We start from the raw sequence: 18,118 nt of genomic DNA, 5'->3' as shown, positions 1-18,118 counted from the left end.
TGCCCACAAGGGCCCCCTTTATCCAGGCCTTGACAATCACACAAAGCCACCAGCCCCCACTCTGCTCCTTTCCTCCAATCATTATAGTGCATTGACTAAACATTGCCACCTCATCCTGAAGCTTGTGCTCTTTCTTCTAAACTAAGTGCCACCTCCTCCAGAAAGCTCTCCCTCATTCTCAAGGTCACCATCCACCAAAACCACAGCAGGACCTCACCTACCACATTCCTTTTTTTGGTATCTTTCCCAATATCTAGGTGAGGAACAGATTTCATTTTCTTGGGCTCCAAAATCACTGCAGATGGTGACTGCAGACATGATTGACAAACCTAGACAGCATATTAAAAAGCAAAGACATTACTTTGCTAACAAAGGTCCGTCTAGTCAAAGCTATGGTTTTCCCAGTAGTCATGTGTGGACCATAAAGGAGGCTGAGCGCCAAAGAATTGATGCTTTCAAACTGTAGTGCTAGAGAAGACTCTTGAGAATGCCTTGGGCAGCAAGGAGATCCAACCAGTCCATCCTAAAGGAAATCAATTCTAAATATTCCTTGGAAGGACTGATGCTGAAGCGCCAATACTTTGGCCACCTGATGTGAAGAGTCAACTCATTAGAAAAGACCCTGATGCTGAGAAAGACTGAAGGCAGCAGAAGAGTATGACAGGATGATACGGCTGGATGGCATCACTGACTCAATGGACATGGGCTTGAGCAAACGCCAGGAGATGATGGACAGGGGATCCTGGCGTGCTGCAGTCCATGAGGTCGCAGAGAGTCGACACAACTTAGAGACTGAACAACAGATGAGGAAAGCCTCAGGGCAAGGGCTGTGTCTTATCTTTTTCTATAGGCCCAGAAATCAGCACAAGGCTGCACAAAAAACAGATTCTCATTAAGTATCTGTGAATAAATAAGTAGAGATTAAGAAAGTCAACACAGAGGAAAAGCCACAGAGTGCTAAAAAAAAACGGAGAGAAGCATCAAGTCTCTGACAAGCCTTAGCTGCAAGGGTGGCCCATCCCTGAGACCAGGTCCCTGCAGCTCCGGCCAGCTGTTCCCACTGTCAGTCCCTCCTCCACTGACCCAGCCTGCTGCCCCTGTCTAGGTGGGACCCTCGGGGCTCCCTGACCAGGGCTCAGTCCCCCAGAGAAGTCAGTAAGACAGAGGCTGACACTGCTCCCTGCCCCCACCTGGGCCCAGGAGGGGGAAGTTACCAGCAAGGAAGGAATGTCACCCCAGTGAAGCAGGCACAGGCTGGAGCTGGGGAAAGGCTGGCGCAGGAGAAACCCACTACAGCCCCTCCTGTCCTGGAGAGGGGGCTGGCCTCAGGATGACCCCACTAGAATCTCAAGGTCAGCTGCCCAGGTCAGAGCGCTAGGGGCTCCTGGCTCTCTGCCCAGTTGTCCCCCGACTCCACCCACATACTCTTCCCTCTCTCATCCCCCTAGCCCCAGCCATAGTCAAGATTCCAGACAAATAACTCGGAGGCCTCGGTGAACTCAGAGAGCAACAGGTCAAGAGCCCCTGGCCTCTGGGACCAGCAGCGGCCATCATCTTGAAGTGGCTGCCTCGGGCTTGGCGGGGACAGTTCCTAAAGGCGGTCTGTGCCCCATTCTTCCATGATCTTTCACTGAGACACCTCAGGAGAGGGGCAGGACCCGACATCTCTCACCTCTGTGAGCAGGTGCTTGGGTGAGGCCTCTGCAAGCACCTGCTCTGACTCAAAGGCCCTGAGAAGCCAGTGCGTGGTCCCCATGGCAGATATGGAGCTGCAACCAGAGACATATAGCCAGACTCTGAGGCTGGATGGGGTTTAGGACCCAGCCCTCCTGAATTTTCCTTCCCTGGACTCAGGGCCCAAGGGACCCTGGGGGTGGGTGTGCACGCTCGGGGTGGGTGCGGGTGGGTTTCCAGGTTCCTGAGCACCAGAGCAGCCGCCGGGTGTCCTCAGGCCCGCCTCTGCCTGGAAGCTGGGTTTTCCCCCCGCCCCGCCCGCCCCGGGCACGGCCCCCACTCACTCTCGCACAGGCGGCGCCGCAGCTTGCCCCGGATCTTGTCGATGGCGTCGAAGTCGGACACGTGGAAGACGTGCGCCGCCGTGGGCTCGGAGGCGATCTCCTCCAGCTCCTCGCGCAGCGCCTCGCCCACGCCCACAGCAAAGATGCGGATGCCAGCGCGGCGCGCGGCCGTGGCGGCGGGCAGCACCAGGTCCTGGCTGCGGCCGTCGGTCAGCAGGATGGCCACCTGCTTGAAGGCGCGGTCCCCAGGGCGGCCGCCGGCGCGCGGGGCGAAGCTGTGGCGTGTGATGAAGCGCAGCGCGTCGCCCGTGTGCGTGTGGCCGCCGTGGTAGGCCAGCTGCCGCGCCGCCGCGCGCACCGCGGCCCGCGAGCCGAAGCGGCCCAGCTCGAAGGCCGTGGCCGGGCGGTCGCTGTAGCGCACCACGCCCACCCGCGTGCGCTCCGGGCCCACCTCGAACGTGTCCACCAGGTTGGCCACCCACTGCCGGACCTTCTCGAAGTTCTCCTTGCCCACGCTCGAGGAGGAGTCCAGCACGAACACCAGGTCGTAGTGCACGGTTTTGCAACCTACAGGGGCAACGGGAAAGGCAGGGTCATTGCTGGGGGCTGGAGGCGTGATCGCCCGGGTCCCCCAAAGCCTGTCTCCAGGCCCCAACTGCTCCGCGGGGTGGAGGGGGGCTGGGCTGCCGCCTTAGAGCCCCATCCTTGGTTCCCTAAAGGCCATGTGATGGGGAGTCTCTCCAGGATTGCTCTGAAGTTCACCTGACTACGTATATAGTTAATATGTACACTCACATATATATATAGTGAATAACATATAATTATATATTATAGACTATAGATAATTATATATATATAGTTTATATGTATTTATATAGTGAATAACATAATTATGTATATTATATATTATGTACTGTATATAAGTATATATGATTATGTATAGGTTACAGATATATTCATGAAAGTGCGTAACAGTCATGTAACAATACTGACTACTGTTGTCAGTTTCTTTAACTCCTCCTACCATGTTGGTTCAAAAGTGACTTCATTGTCTTTCAAACCTGCAAAAGGCAATCCAAAAAATCTTCAAAGGCTCATATTTCCATCTGGGCAGAGATAACTGCTGCTAACCCAGGGTGTATTTATTTATGCTGTTGGCAGAAGTGGGCCTGTACCCATGGCACTGATATATAAGCTGGTTCCCAGCATCCAGTGATACGCTAGGAGCCCATTTCCAGTGTGATAATGCTGGTTTCCATGGCTGCAGAGATTCCGCTGCAGGGATGAACATAATTTATTTAGCTAGTCCTCTCCTGTCAGATAGTTAAACAGTTCACAGTGTCTCACTATTAGAAATCATATAAAATGGATTGCATTCATATATTTTAGAACGTCTACAGTGCTTTATAAAAATATGCTCATATTTTTACAAATATAAACTTTATATAAGCTATATGACACTTTTGATTAAATAAAATGCGGCACTATAATTTATTTCTGATCCACAGGGCAACCCTGTGCAGAGAGCTTGCTGGTCCCCATTTTACAGTTAGATAATAGGAAGAAAAGTGTTTTCTAAACTTCAAAGTGCTGCACAAGTAGACAGGGGAATCATCAAAATGCCCTTGCCTCGATTTTTCCAGAATCTGAGTCTTGGCCATGACATCTGGAGCAGTGGATCAGGCTTCTGGAAGCACCTGGCACAGAGAGTTGACCAGTGAAAATAATTTTTTTTCTTAACCAAAGAGAGATCTCACTGTGTTAAAACGTCCAGTTGGCAAAAGTAAAAAATATTGACTGTGGTGGCCAGTGAGGATGTAAGGAGAATGCCTTATGGGCTCAAGGAGTGAGTCTGGGGTTTGTCACCCCCACTTGTCAGACTCCTAAAAGCCTTGTATCTTTGAATCTGCCAATTCCAGAATCAGTGATTTACTTAAAGAAAACCAGCAGATAAATAGAAAGGGCAAAAGTAAAGCTGTAAGGAAGTTCATGGCAGCACTGCCAAGCAAAATCCCGGAGCCTGCCTTCATGGGTATGCATAAGGACCATTTAAATAATATTCCGCCAGCATCATTCAGTGGAATGCCAGGCGGCCACCACGGTGATGGCCGTATTTACCAATGTGGATACACCTTCCACTCTATCATTGCCGTATTTACCAATGTGGATACATTTTTTACTCATCTATCATTAGGTATGAAAAGCACATGTGTGTGTGTCTGTGTGTGTGTGCATGTATACAACTGTGTACTGAGGCGAGAAGCTACAAAAAGTACCCTTGCTTCGTTCTGGCAAGCAGAGCCATGCGTGAAGTTCTGTGTAGTCCTGATCTTGTGTTTATACACAATGCATTAAGTTCAAAAAACAAAAATAATAAAGCTGGTATATTTATACACATTTGTACATGTCCTCATCCCACCCTGCTCCAGTGCTCCCCTTGAATTTTCCACGTCTACCTTCCCCTCTAGTTTTTTAAAATCCAAGTCCAATCGGCTGAGAAGCCGAGGTGAACCCCTGCCTTTGCAGAACGGATCCCCTAACAGGATCAGAGCTTTCGAAGTGTGTTTGCCCAGATGTGTGGACTCAGAGAAAACTCCTAGGGAGTTTTTGCCCTGGACACAAAGGTCATCCTTTTGCCTTTGGGACTGTGATGTCCCAGCCTGATCAGGGTGATTGCTGCCCACGGCTCTAACCCTTGAGGTGATGTGGTTGTAGGCGGCAGAAGGTTCATTCATGCAGGAGGCCTCACCACGGGGCCACTTTCTCTGGAGGCCAGGGCACAGGTGAGGTTGTGGGCACAGGTGAGAATGAAGGGCAATGAGGTGGGAGGGGCCCTGGTTTCTGGCCTCGGTCCTGCCACTCGCAGGGGCCCTGTGACCCCGCAAACTGCTTTCCACTCCATGAAATGAGGGCGGAGACAGAAGGTCCTCTGGCCTTCCCGCTTTTGAATTTGATAATCCTTGTGCCAACTGGGCACTTGCAGCTGTCCTGGGGGTCACAGAAATCTCCTCGGAAGGCCCGTGTTCCCCACACGGAAAATAGGATGTCCACACTCATCACTGTCTATCTAGCTACCCCCGCTTTGTGAGTCATAAGCAGAATAGACCTTTGTAAAGTGATGGAGAAATGCAAGCCTTCGGGGGTTGTTGTTTGTTTTTCCTCTTCTTTGGAGGGCCCAGATAAACAGGCTGACTCTAGCTCAGCCCTGCCCATTCCTTCAACCTCACAGGGGGTGAGGCGTGGAGGCGGGGCTGGGGTAAGCGGGTGCTCTCTTTTTTTTTCAACATTTTAAAAAATCAAAGTATAGTTGATTTACAATATTGTGTTAATTTCAGGGCTTAGAGCAAAGTGATCTGCTTATGCATATTTATGTATTGATCTATAGTCTTTTTAAAAATTCTTTCCCATTATAAGTCACTATAAGATACTGAATATAGTCCCCTGGGCTGCACAGTAAATCCTTGCGATTTACATAGTTTTTATCCAGTACTGTGCCTCTGTTGCCTCAGTTCCTTATCTGTAAAATGGGGCGGCGTTTCACACCCAGCCATCCAGCAGCAGGTCTCTCCCTGAAACCAGCTCCAGCTGTGTACCGCAGACCCAGCATGCAGGCTTGGGGCTGGGTGCCGTGATAGCCCAAGCCACTCCCGTCCCTGACTCCTTCCCCAGGTCCCCCACAGACCATGACTCCTCCCAGGAAGCCCTCAGATGGGTAGACAAGCCATCCCATCACTTCTCACCCCTCCCACCCGGGCTGTCTCTGCTCCCATAACTTCCCCACTTCCTGGCCGCTCACTGTCCCGGCCACCCCTTTAGGCTGGACTCCAGAGCACTCAGTGCCCCTCGGGCTGTGGCCCAAGGTCCTCTCAAGAACCGGACAAGGCAGCAGGACACTAACCCCACTGCTACCCCACACCATGTATGCGGTCAACAAAGACACAGCCTCAACACGTTGTATGATCGACCACAGACCTGTGTTCACTCTCACACACGTGCACACACCCCAGTGGCATGGCTGATTATGACTCATGCTGGTTGGGGGACAGTGGACACCACACCTGGGATAACCTACACTCTCACACACACCGGCACTAGCTCACCCCCAGCCCACACCCACACACGCATGGACACACACCCACTGCTCTGTATTCCGCCTACGGCCCTACCTGCCCTCTGGGCCTGACAGCCGCGGTCCCCACTCCAAAGCAGCAGCATCCACAGGAGGCAAGCCACGACGCTCCCTTGCAGGCGGCCCATGGCTCTCTCGTGCTTGGGAACCAGCATTTCTTGGCCAGGAAGAGACGCCGTGAGGGTCTACTGGAACGTGTCCTGTGTGGAGGAAGAACACCTTTACAGGAGGGCCCTTGAACTAAGAAGCTGCAGAAGTAACCTCTGGACCCCCTCAGGGGAGGAATTCCCCAGACCCAGCCTCCCAACCCTCTTCACTGCTGAGACTCACCTTTTCACACAGCCAAAGGTGTGACTTTCTAAGAGCAAAGCTCAGTGTTACCTCCTGATCCCTGATTCATCCATCTCTCCGGTCCCCATCCATCCATTAGCAGATGTGAATTAATTAAGAACCTGCAGGCCTCCTGTTATCTGCTCCCTAAGGCTATGACCTGTGACACTAACGTCATTATTCTGATCGTATTTTCTACTTTTAGACATTAATAGGCTGCTTAATTTGTTTAGCATGTCACAAGAGGATACCTCTTTGCCCATACTCAGTTATTTTCTTACAACAGATTTGTAGGAAAACACTTGGGGCGTCCGTCCTATGGGTTTTGAAAGGGCCCTGGTAAGAACTGTCAAACTGCTTCGCAAAAAGGCTGCGCTGTTTTCGCTGCCCCCAGCAGTGTCGGAGTGTGTGTGTGGGTGCCCCTCTCACTGCGTACCTGGCCGCACAGAGTGGCACCATTCCTTTGATCTTGGCTAACTCAACATCCCTTCTTGCTTTCAACGCATTTCTTTGATCCATTGAGGTTTATTAGCTAAATGATTTCCCATTTTGTGTATTTTATTTTCATGTGGATGGCCATTTCAAAAACCGTTTGTCATTGTGAATGCCAAGATCCAGGAAAAGGAAACTGCTTATAGATGTTACCATTCATTTATTCATTCCCAAATATTTGCCAGTGGCCCTCATGTGACAGGTTCTGAGGGCAGGCAGATGAATGTCACCAAATCCATACTCACTGACACCTGGGAGACAGGTAAGACATAGGCCAGGGCAAGGTAGGCTCAATGACACTGATAGTGGTAAGGGGGGGTGTTTATGGGGGCTCAGGAACAGGAGGGTGACTGTCCTATGACCATTTCAGGAGAAGGTGAGATGATAGTTTACCATGTGTAAGAAACGCTAAAAACTCACAAAAAGCTGTTAGAACCATTAAACAAATTCAGCAAAGTTGCAGAATAAAAAAAACAACAACATTCAAAAATCTGCTGCATTTCTGTCCAGGAGCAATGAACAATCCATAGAGAAATTAAGGAAAAGAATTTTATTTACAACAGCATCAAAAAATAGCATAAAATACTTAAGAATAAACTGAACCAAGGAGGTACAAGACTTGTACACTGAAAACCACAAGTCACTGCTGAACGGAATTAAAGAAAGGCCTAGGTACACAGTAAGACATCTTCTGTTACTGCTTTATGGTTACAGGATTTCTGTCTGGGGTGATGAAAATGTTCCTGAAATAGTGCTGATGTTTATACAATATCTGAATGAACCTGATGCTACTGAGTCACATACTTAAAATGGTAAATGTTATGTCATATACTTTTTATTACAATAAACCTCATAAACGATGTCCATATCCTTATATCTGTGAATATGTTACGCTACATAGCAAGGAAGAATGACAGTTACAGGTGGAATTAACATTGCAAATCATGACTTCCCTGGTGGGCCAGTGGTTAAGAATTTGTCTTCCAACGCTGGGGCCATGGATTCAATCCCTGGTTGGGGAATGAAGATTCCACATGCCACAGGGCAACTAAACCCGTGTGCCACAACTGCTGAGCCCACACACAGAGCTAGAGAGCCTGTGCGCTGCAGCTGGAGGAGCCTACACACCGCAGCGAAGACCCGGCACAGCCGATAAATACATGAGGAAATGAGAAAAAAACAAAGAATAAGTTAATGCTAAAAACAAATACATAGCTAATCACCTGACCTTAAAATATGGAGATAACTTGGAGTATCTGGGTGGGCTCTATGTATTCACAAGGGTCCTTACAAAAGGAAGAATTTGGCTCAGAACACAGAGAGATGGCAACCTGAGAAAGACTTGCTCAGCCATTCTTGGCTCTGAAGACAGAGGAAGGGTCCCCGAGTCAAGGAATGCAAGTGACCTCTGGAAGCTGGAAGAGGCAAGGAATGAATTCTCCCCTCTGGACTTCGAAGGGGACAGCCCTGCCAACCCCTTGGCTTTAGCCCAGTGAGACCCATTTCGGAATTCTGATCTTGAGCACTTTAAGATAATAAATCTGCATTGCTTAAATTGTTCAATATTGGTCACAGCATCCACAGGACACTGAATTCAGATGACAATTTAGGGGAATGGAGGGCCCAGTGGATCCTGGGGAGTACTGAGTGGTCCCTCCTGGCAACTTCCCACCCTCCCTTTCTCTTCACCTACCATCTACAAATGTTTGTCCAGGCCCTTTCCTCTGGAGTAAATCATGTCCCCCCAAACTCACATGTTGAAATCTCAATCCCAAGTGTGATGGTGTTTGGAAGTGGGGTCGTTGGAAAGTATGCATGTGTAGTAGTTGCTCAATTATGTCTGACTCTTGTCCATGGAATTCTTCAGGCAAGAACACTGGAGTGGATTGCCATGCCCTCCTCCAGGGGATCTTCCCAACCCAGGGATCAAACCCAGGTCTCCTTCACTGTAGGCAGATTTTTTACGGTCTGAGCCACCTGGGAAGCCCCTTTTGGAAGATACTTAGGTTTAGATGAGGTCATGAGGTTGTGTTCACCACGATAAATTAGTGTCCTTACAAGAAGAAGAGATCTCAGGAGTGGTTCTCTCTAGTGAGGGTGGACTGGTTGGCCTGACTGTGAAACAGGCAGCAGATTCTGTAACAACCCACGAGCATCCCCACACCTGGGCTGAGGACCGCCTGACCCCACATCCCAGGCCGCAGGTCAGCACGCTTAGCCCGCTCACAGCTCCATCACCCACCAGCGCCACTAAGAGAAAAGCAGCTTCCCTTGATGGGGGCAGACATCGCCAGGAGGTCAGGAGGGCGGAGCCTCAACCCAGAGTGCCTGGTGGTGCAAACCCTATCAGTCAGCAACCCTGCAATCTCAGAGAGGGACCTAACCTTTCTGCGCCTTAGCATCCTCACTGAGGAGTAAGATACAAACAAAAACCACCTTACACGGTTGCTGCAAGGGGATTAAATAAGAAAACTGCAAGTAAGGGCTTCCCAGGTGGCCCAGCAGTTAAGAATCCACCTGCCAATGCAGGGGACATGGCTTCGATCCCTGCTTCGGGAAGATCCCACATGCTACACGGCAACTGAACCCATGTGACCAGCTACTGAGCCAGCACCCTAGAGCCATAGCTGCTGAGCCCGTGCACCCGGAGTCTGCGCTCTGCAACAAGAGAAGCCACTGCAACGAGAAGCCCGCCCACCGCACCTAGAGAGTAGCCCCCACTCACTGCAACGAGAGAAAGCTGGCGCACAGTGACAAAGACTCAGTGAAAGCAAAAATAAACAAATCTTTAAAAAAAAGAAAAAGAAACCTGCAAGTAAAGCTTTAGCACAACCTTAAGGCCATGTCAGTAACAGAAGCCAGGGCAGGGACTCCAACCAACCTGCTTCTTCAGCCCATCACCATCCTGTGCACGTATGCATGCTACGTCACTCAGCCGACTCTCTGTGACCCCGTGGACTGCAGCCCACCAGGCTCTTCTGTCCATGGGATCCTCCAGGAAAGAATACCGGAGTGGGTTGCCATCCCCTCCTCCAGGGGATCTTCCCGACCCAGGGACTGAACGTCTCTTACGTCTACCTGCATTGGCAGGTGGGTTCTTTACCACTAGCTCCACCTGGGAAGCCCAAGAGTCACTGAACGTGGGTAAAACCCGGCGTCACTGGAGAGCCTCCACGCTGTATATGTCATAGGTCCCAGCTCTAGAACAGCCCCATGGTGTGGACACCTGCATCTCCCATTCACAGGCCAGCAAGCCAAGGCTGACAAGCAAGGAGATGCCCCCAGCACACCCAGGTGGTGAAGGGTAGAGCTGCATGTGAAAGCAAGTCCACGGGACTCAGAAATAACTACTCCTTAGGCAATGGCAGCCCACTCCAGTACGCTTTCCATGGGAAAATCCCATGGACGGAGGAGCCCGGTAGGCTTAGTCCATGGGATCACTAAGAGTCGGGCACAACTGAGCGACCTCACTTTCACTTTTCACTTTCATGCATTGGAGAAGGAAATGGCAACCCACTCCAGCGTTCTTGCCTGGAGAATCCCAGGGACAGGGAAGCCTGGTGGGCTGTCGTCTGTGGGGTCACACAGAGTCGGACACGACTGAAGCAACTTAGCAGCGGCAGCATCACAGCAAGCTCCCCCAGGGCCCGTCTGTGCTGACCTCTGTCCCAGTGAATATGTGTTGAGTTGAAAATTCAATCTTGCTGTCTGGTCCTCTAAAGAAATGGCTGGGGAAACCTGTGTGCTGCTAACCAGACCACTTTTAGCAACATCTTCTCTGCAAGGCAGTACTGCGAGCCCTGCCCTCCTGAAGATGAACCTGGGATCAGGGAGCACAGACAATTCTGCTAGGCACCCAGACCAGTAAAGTCGGAGCTGGACATGCCGTCAGGCCTGAATGACCAAAGTCCACACTCTCCAGCACTCACCTTTTTAACATACATCACATGCTTACTAAACGCCAAGAGTCATTCGCAGGACTTGATACATAACTCATTTAATCTGGAAGCCAGGTGTCATGAGACCCATTTTACAGATTAAGCAACTGAGGCACAAAGGGCTCAGGAATCTGCCCCTGACACACATCCAGTAGCCAGGATTCAGTCCCAGGCAATCACAGGTGCATGGGTATAATCAAGCATAACAGGGCTTCTCAGGAGGTTGGAATCTGGCTGGAGCAACACTTCTTTCTTAAGCACAGAGACAATATGGATATAGCCAAAACCAAGTCGTGCATCCTCCAGAGGACAGAGAAGGGTCTTCTCTGCTTGTTGGTGTGATGGATTCCATTAAGTGATTTCCAAACACTGAACCAGCCTTGCATGCCTGGGATACACTCTGTTTGGCCATGACCTAGAATTCCCTTTATTCACTGTCATATTTATTTGCTAATATTTTGTTGAGAGTTTTTGCATCAAGTCTCACGAGAGATATTGGTGTGCCATTTTCTCTTCTCGAATGCCTTTATTTGGGATTAGGATCATGTTGGCATCACAGAATGAGATAGGAAATGTTCCTATCTCTGTCTTCTGGAAGATGTTGTAGGGAAGAGAATGAATGGAGTTTTCATAGAAAAATGCCCACTGAGGAGTCAGGCTAAGTAAGGCACCTTTATGCTCAGTTCAGTTCAGTCGCTCAGTCATGTCCGACTCTTTGCAACCCCATGAATCGCAGCACCCCAGGCCTCCCTGTCCATCACCAACTCCCGGAGTTCACTCAGACTCGTGTCCATCGAGTCAGTGATGCCATCCAGCCATCTCATCCTCTGTCGTCCCCTTCTCCTCCTGCCCCCAATCCCTCCCAGCATCAAAGTCTTTTCCAATGAGTCAACTCTTCGCATGAGGTGGGCAAAGTACTGGAGTTTCAGCTTCAGCATCATTCCTTCCAAAGAAATCCCAGGGCTGATCTCCTTCAGAATGGACTGGTTGGATCTCCTTGCAGTCCAAGGGACTCTCAAGAGTCTTCTCCAACACCACAGTTCAAAAGCATTCTTTGGCACTCAGCCTTCTTCACAGTCCAACTCTCACATCCATACATGACTACTGGAAAAACCATAGCCTTGACTAGACGGACCTTAGTCAGCAACGTAATGTCTCTGCTTTTGAATATGCTATCTAGGTTGGTCATAAATTTTCTTCCAAGGAGTAAGCATCTTTTAATTTCATGGCTGCAGTCACCATCTGCAGTGATTTTGGAGCCAAAAAAAATAAAGTCTGACACTGTTTCCACTGCAGGAGCCACTAAATGAGCATCCCATCTCCATCATAAGAGGGGATCACCCCTATTCCATAGGGGATGCTGTGAGGGTTCCATGAAGTAGTTTCTACGAAGCATGTCGCAGAGATACCAGCACAGACCAGGGACACAGCCACTGTACCTGGTGAGATCTGTGTACCTTGCTTCCCCACCAGCAAGCATGGGTACCACGATCCTACTTCTCTCATCAGCTCTGTCTAGGACTTGGCTGCCAAGTGGGCACGACGCAGGCCACACCCTGTCCCTGGGAGGCAGGGCTGTGCCATTAGTCTCCCTAAGTCCAGCAATTAATTTACTGAGCTGAGTTCCTTCCACGAGCCAGCCCATTGCCATAGTAACCAACCTTCCCTATTCAGGGACTCAGAGGTGGGGGAGAAAAGACACTGAGCAGAAGGCAATTTAGAGGGAGAAAATGAGATCTGGCACATTGCAAGGCAGCCTGGGCAAAGTGCGAGCTCTGCCTGCTGCAGAGGGTCTGGCCGCTGCCCACGGAGGGTGGAGACTGCGTGGAGTGAGGCACTGCGATGTGTTGCTGGGGTGACGGACGAAGCTCTGGGCAGGAATCTGGTGGAGACAGAAAAGCCTGGCGTGGCTGTGTCCAGGCCACTGAGCCGGGTCCTTTTGAGCCTCTGTTGTGCTGTCTGATGAAGACCGCACTTACAGGTGCAGGGGGCAGAGGGAGCTGGCTGGCTTCTGTCTCTATGGAAGCCCAAGAGGCCAGCTGCCTGGGGAGTGCTGGGGAGCCTGCCTCCTTGATTCAAGACCTGCAACAAGTCCTCCTCAGTCACCAAACACAGACCGAGCACCTTCAGGGGCGTTGACTCTTCTGCAGCAGCTGGCACAATGACAGAGCTTCTGTTTAGAACCCTGTGTTCAGAGTCCAGTTCTGCCTGTGACTCGCTGTGCAAACCAGGGAAGTCACTTAACCTCTCCGGACCTTAGCCCATTCACGTATAACAACACCTACATCACAGGCCAGTGTTAACTGCATAGGGGTCCCAGGCCTTTAATGTCTAATTATTCCCCAATTCAATCATGCCCTGAAGGCAGGTCAGGCACTTACTAAGTGCCAGGCACACAGAACAGGACACTCTGTCCAAGAAGCTTCAGACCTAATAGACACAGATAAGTGAGTAGATGCTTCCATTTCTGTAGGGTCAGTGCTCTGATAGCACTTGACTTAGGCCTGAGAGTCAGGGAAGGCTTCCTGGAGGAGCTAACACCTGAGCCAAGTCAGGAAAGATGGGTAGAGAGCAGGCAGGGAGACAAGGGTTGTCTTCACCAGGAATAGCCCGCCTCCCTTCCAGGATCACTTATGAGCAATAAGTAAAGTATTTAGATGAGGAAGTAAAAGCAATGGTGAAAATTCAGGCTGGACCAGAGGGCAAGAATCCATGTTAATAAAGGCAGTCAAAGGACTTGGGCAGTAACCTAGTAAAAGGGGGTCAGACTTTGCCCTTGGAAGCAGTGGATGTCCTCATGCAAGGGAGTGACCTATATTAATACAATTTCAAAAACCCTGTTGAGAAGGATGGATGGAGGAGAGGGACCAACAAGGAGGTCAGTGCAAAATCCAAAAAGAGATGCTGATAATCTTTCCTAAGACAGTAAGGAGGTCAAGTGGTCCTTGTGCGTTCCTGGTGGCTCAGAAGGTAAAGAATCTGCCTGCAATGCAGGAGACCAGGGTTTGATCCCTGGGTCAGGAAGATCCTGTGGAGGAGGGCATGGCAACTCACTCCAGTATTCTTGCCTGGAGAATCCCATGGACAGAGGAGCCTGACATAGTACTGTCCATGGGGTTGCAAAGAGTCAGACACACTGAGCAACTAACGCTAACATTTTCAAGCGGTCCAGCTGCAGACTCGATGGTACCAGACTTCCAGTTTGAACATCTGGGAGCCAGTCACTGAGTCGGGTGAGGGTGATAAGCAGGACACAGTGAGTGAGTCTGAGTCACCTGGAAGATACCCAGGTGGAGAAGTCAAAGACATCTGAGTCTAACTCAGAAGAGACACTGGGGCAGGAGACCCTCCTGGAGAAGTGAAGAGGGAGTGGAGGACAGAGCCCTGAGGGAAAGCAGTGTGCAGCCAGGGTGGGGGCAGGCAGAGAAAGCAAATGCCCACCCCCACCCACCCCCCCACCCCCCGCCCTGCTGACACAGTGTCAGCCTGATGTTCAACTACCACACTTGGTCTCAGAAGTGCTAGGGTACTTCTGTGCCTTTGGTTTGCTTCCCACAATCCAATGTTTTCCTGTGACTTTCATGGTGGAGAATCCTCTGTGGTGTACTTTCAACTAAAGACAAACAAATAAAATCTTCAAGAGAATAAAAAGATAAGTCATAGATCAGTAGAAAATATTTGCAAAAGATACATCTGATAAAGAACAGTTCTCCAAAATATACCCCAAACCCTTAAAACTCAGCAATAAGAAAACAACCTGATCTTAAAAATAAGCTGAGGTTCTTAACAGACCCCTCACAGTGAGACATCCCTCCACACCTGTTAGAACGGTCCAAACACTGACAACACCAAATGCAGGTGAGACTGTAGAGCAACAGGAACCCTCAGTCATTGCTGGTGGGAGAGCAGAACGGTGCAGCCACTTTGGAGGACACTCTGGTGCTTTCTTACAAACTAAACGTGTTCCTACCATATGATCCAGGAGCCACCCTCCTTGGTATTTATCTAAAGGAACTGAAAACTTGCTGCTGCTGCTGCTGCTGCTGCTAAGTCGCTTCAGTCATGTCCAACTCTGTGTGACCCCATAGACGGCAGCCCACCAGGCTCCCCCATCCCTGGGATTCTCCAGGCAAGAACACTGGAGTGGGTTGCGATTTCCTTCTCCAATGCATGAAAGTGAAAAGTGAAAGTGAAGTTGCTCAGTCGTGTCTGACTTTTAGCGACCCCATGGTCTGCAGCCTACCAGGCTCTGCTGTCCATGGGATTTACCAGGCAAGAGTACTGGAGTGGGGTGCCATTGCCTTCTCTGAACTGAAAACTTAGGTGCACACAAAACCCTGCACATGGATGTTTATAGAACTTTCTGTATAACTTCCAAGACATTGAAACAACCAAGATGCCCTTCACTAAGTGAATCAATAGATAAACTGTGGTCCATCCAGACAATGGAAGATTATTCATCACTGCAAAGAAATGAGCCAGCTAGCCATGGAAAGACCTGGAGGGAACCTTAAATGCATATTACAAAGTGAAAGAAGCCAATTGGAAAAGGCTACATACGGTATGATTCCAACTCTATGCCATTATGAAAAAGGCCGAACTATGGAGACAATGAAAAGATCAGTGGTTTCCAAGAGTGTGTGTTTGGGGGGAGGGAGGGATGAACAGGCAGAGCACAGAGGATTTTTAGGGCAGCAAAAATACATGTCCAAACTCACAGTATGACAGCTGGTTCAACAGGTTATGCGACAACAGATGTGGTGAACATACTGTGGCTGGAACGATGTAAACAGTAGCCAGAGCCAGGCTGTGGTTTCACTTGAATTGTTTTATTTCCTCACAACAAGCTGACCAAACGGTGATTAGAATCCAGGAATCTCAAACTCAGTGAAGTTAACAAATGTGTCTCAAATCATACACCCAGGAACATGCAGAACTAGGATTCAGTCGTAGACAGATATCATCAGTAACCACAGAGGACTGCTCCCTGTCCGCTATAGAATGAAAGCCCTAGCTGATGTCTCATAGAAGAGGAGGGAACAAAAGAACTAGGGACTTTAGGAGTCTAGTCCTAATTACCAGCAAGAACATCCACCCAGCCCTCCTTCCATTCAGACACTGAAAGACTTACATAGAATCAGCTTAAACCCCAGGCTACCAAAACGCAGGATTAATTTCATTGCAGGGATGGAAATAGAATGAGAAATGTGCTTTTCTAACCTCCTTCTTTGTGCTGTGGAATTCAAAAATATTTCCTATCAGTTTCTTTTTATCAAGAGACCAGATGCCAGTCGCGTTTCTCTGCCAGTTGCTAAAAACTGAATGAAACTCAAGCCACGGCGTCTCTGGAAACTCCACTGGAGCTTCCGGGAAGAGAGGCATGTTTCTGATAGAGATGCTAAGTTTGGAGATGTGGAGGGCCATCTGCCATGACCCGGGGGTGGGGGAATCCTGACGGAGAAGGAAGCCACCCATTGAAGAGAACGAAATGAGTTTTGTCACTTAAGCACCTTAGCCCAGTGTTGCCCAAAGTCCACAAGCACTCAGAGCTTTTGTGTTGGGGATAAATATTTCTCTAGCCCCATTTTTTAAAAAATCTAAGCCAGTCTGAGCTGGGCTTCTTTCACTTCCAAACCACAGACAGGCCTTGGACTTTATATGGCCCTGCAGATAATGGCTCCATCTTGAGCTCACTCAGGCCCTTCCAAGTGCCCTCCCCACCCCGGGTCCTTAGTCTCCTTCCTTGCTCTGTGTCTTTTCCCCTTTTCTCCTCTGTTGATGTTTGATAGACAACTCAGCTTAGACTGGCTTTCCCAGAATCCCTTTCCAAGGTCCATCCAGATACCACATCCCTGCATCCTTCCTGGGCCAACGGGGCGGCACGGAGAAGGATGCCTTCCCTTGAGAGAGCCCCACCATCCACACCAGAAACCACTCATTGCCCGTGATGGCTCTGTGAGTCTGTGCAAACATCCGAGAGCTGTTGTAACCCTGTTCTTCTTTCTTGCATGTTCAGTACTGAATTCTTCTTCATTTTGTTCTTAATTTTCTCTCTTCACCGCCCCACCCCAAATAGACTGTCTCAGTTCATTTCACAAGAGACTGTCTCAGATTACAGGGTCCTGAGGACACAGAGAGATATTTCTGTTTAACTTATTTTGAGTGGCGTCTGGTCTGATGAAGCAATGCGTATAAATAGTGCTGCAGGACCCACTGTGATTTGGGAGGTGCCGACCCAGTGGAGTCCCCACTTTTGTGGGGGAAGGACAGTGAGGAGGCATAAGCGGCGTCCCCCAGTGAGAGCTGGGACTGACAGTCAACAGAGAGCCATGGGCCGTGGGGCCAGACAGACTGGAGTTTGGCTCCCGGGTCCAGCACGTGTCGGGTTTGCTCCATGATCTCAGCTACTGTCTAAGCTTCCGCGCCTCGTCTGTAACAAGGGGATTAGCCTGCCCCACCAGTTTATGGGAAGGATTAGGGTCCCTACCACAGTGCCTGGGTGCCAGTCAATTAAAAAAAAAAAAGCTACGAGCACTCATTTAAAGGAAGTTACCAGAGAGCCCTTTCTAGCACTTGTTTCAAGTTGACAGTACCTTCTGTACCACTAGATGAGACTGCTGTCTGAGAGAGTGGTCTACTCCAAACTCCCCCATTGCCCCATGCTTGAGGCAGAGGAACCCGAGGTCAAATTGCCAACATCTGCTGGATCATCAAAAAACCAAGAGCATTCCAGAAAAACATCTATTTCTGCTTTCTTGACTATGCCAAAGCCTTTGACCATGTGGATCACAACAAACTGTGGAAAATTCTGAAAGAGATGGGAATACCAGACCACCTAACCTGCCTCTTCAGAAATCTGTATGCAGGTCAGGAAGCAACAGTTAGAACTGGACATGGAACAACAGACTGATTCCAAATAGGAAAAGGAGTACATCAAGGCTGTATATTGTCACCCTGCTTATTTAACTTCCACGCAGAGTACACCATGAGAAACACTGGGCTGGATGAAGCATAAGCTGGAATCAAGATTGCTGGGAGAAATATCAATAATCTCAGATATGCAGATGACACCACCCTTATGGCAGAAAGCAAAGAAGAACTAAAGAGCCTTTTGATAAAAGTGAAAGAGGAGAGTGAAAAAGTTGGCCTAAAGCTCAACATTCAGAAAATGAAGATCATGGCATCTGGTCCCATCACTACATGGCAAATAG

General features: G+C 49.6%; 1 protein-coding gene across 1 annotated transcript in view; it reads right to left on the bottom strand.

The window, feature by feature from the left end:
* COL22A1 (collagen type XXII alpha 1 chain) overlaps positions 1-18,118 on the bottom strand; it is a 224,743-nt gene that overhangs the window by 195,653 nt on the left and 10,972 nt on the right. The window contains exons 2-3 of the mRNA XM_069600933.1: positions 6,185-6,347; positions 2,019-2,585 (exon numbers count right to left, since the gene is read on the bottom strand). Coding sequence (XP_069457034.1) covers positions 2,019-2,585; positions 6,185-6,302 — 685 coding nt within the window. The 5' untranslated portion in view covers positions 6,303-6,347. The remainder of the gene's footprint in view (positions 1-2,018; positions 2,586-6,184; positions 6,348-18,118) is intronic.

The sequence above is a fragment of the Ovis canadensis genome, chromosome 9 (genome assembly GCF_042477335.2).
Source record: "Ovis canadensis isolate MfBH-ARS-UI-01 breed Bighorn chromosome 9, ARS-UI_OviCan_v2, whole genome shotgun sequence".
NCBI classification, from domain to species: Eukaryota; Metazoa; Chordata; class Mammalia; order Artiodactyla; family Bovidae; genus Ovis; species Ovis canadensis.
Note: the sequence above shows the minus strand (reverse complement) of the source record. Positions and strands in the feature narration are given on the sequence as shown.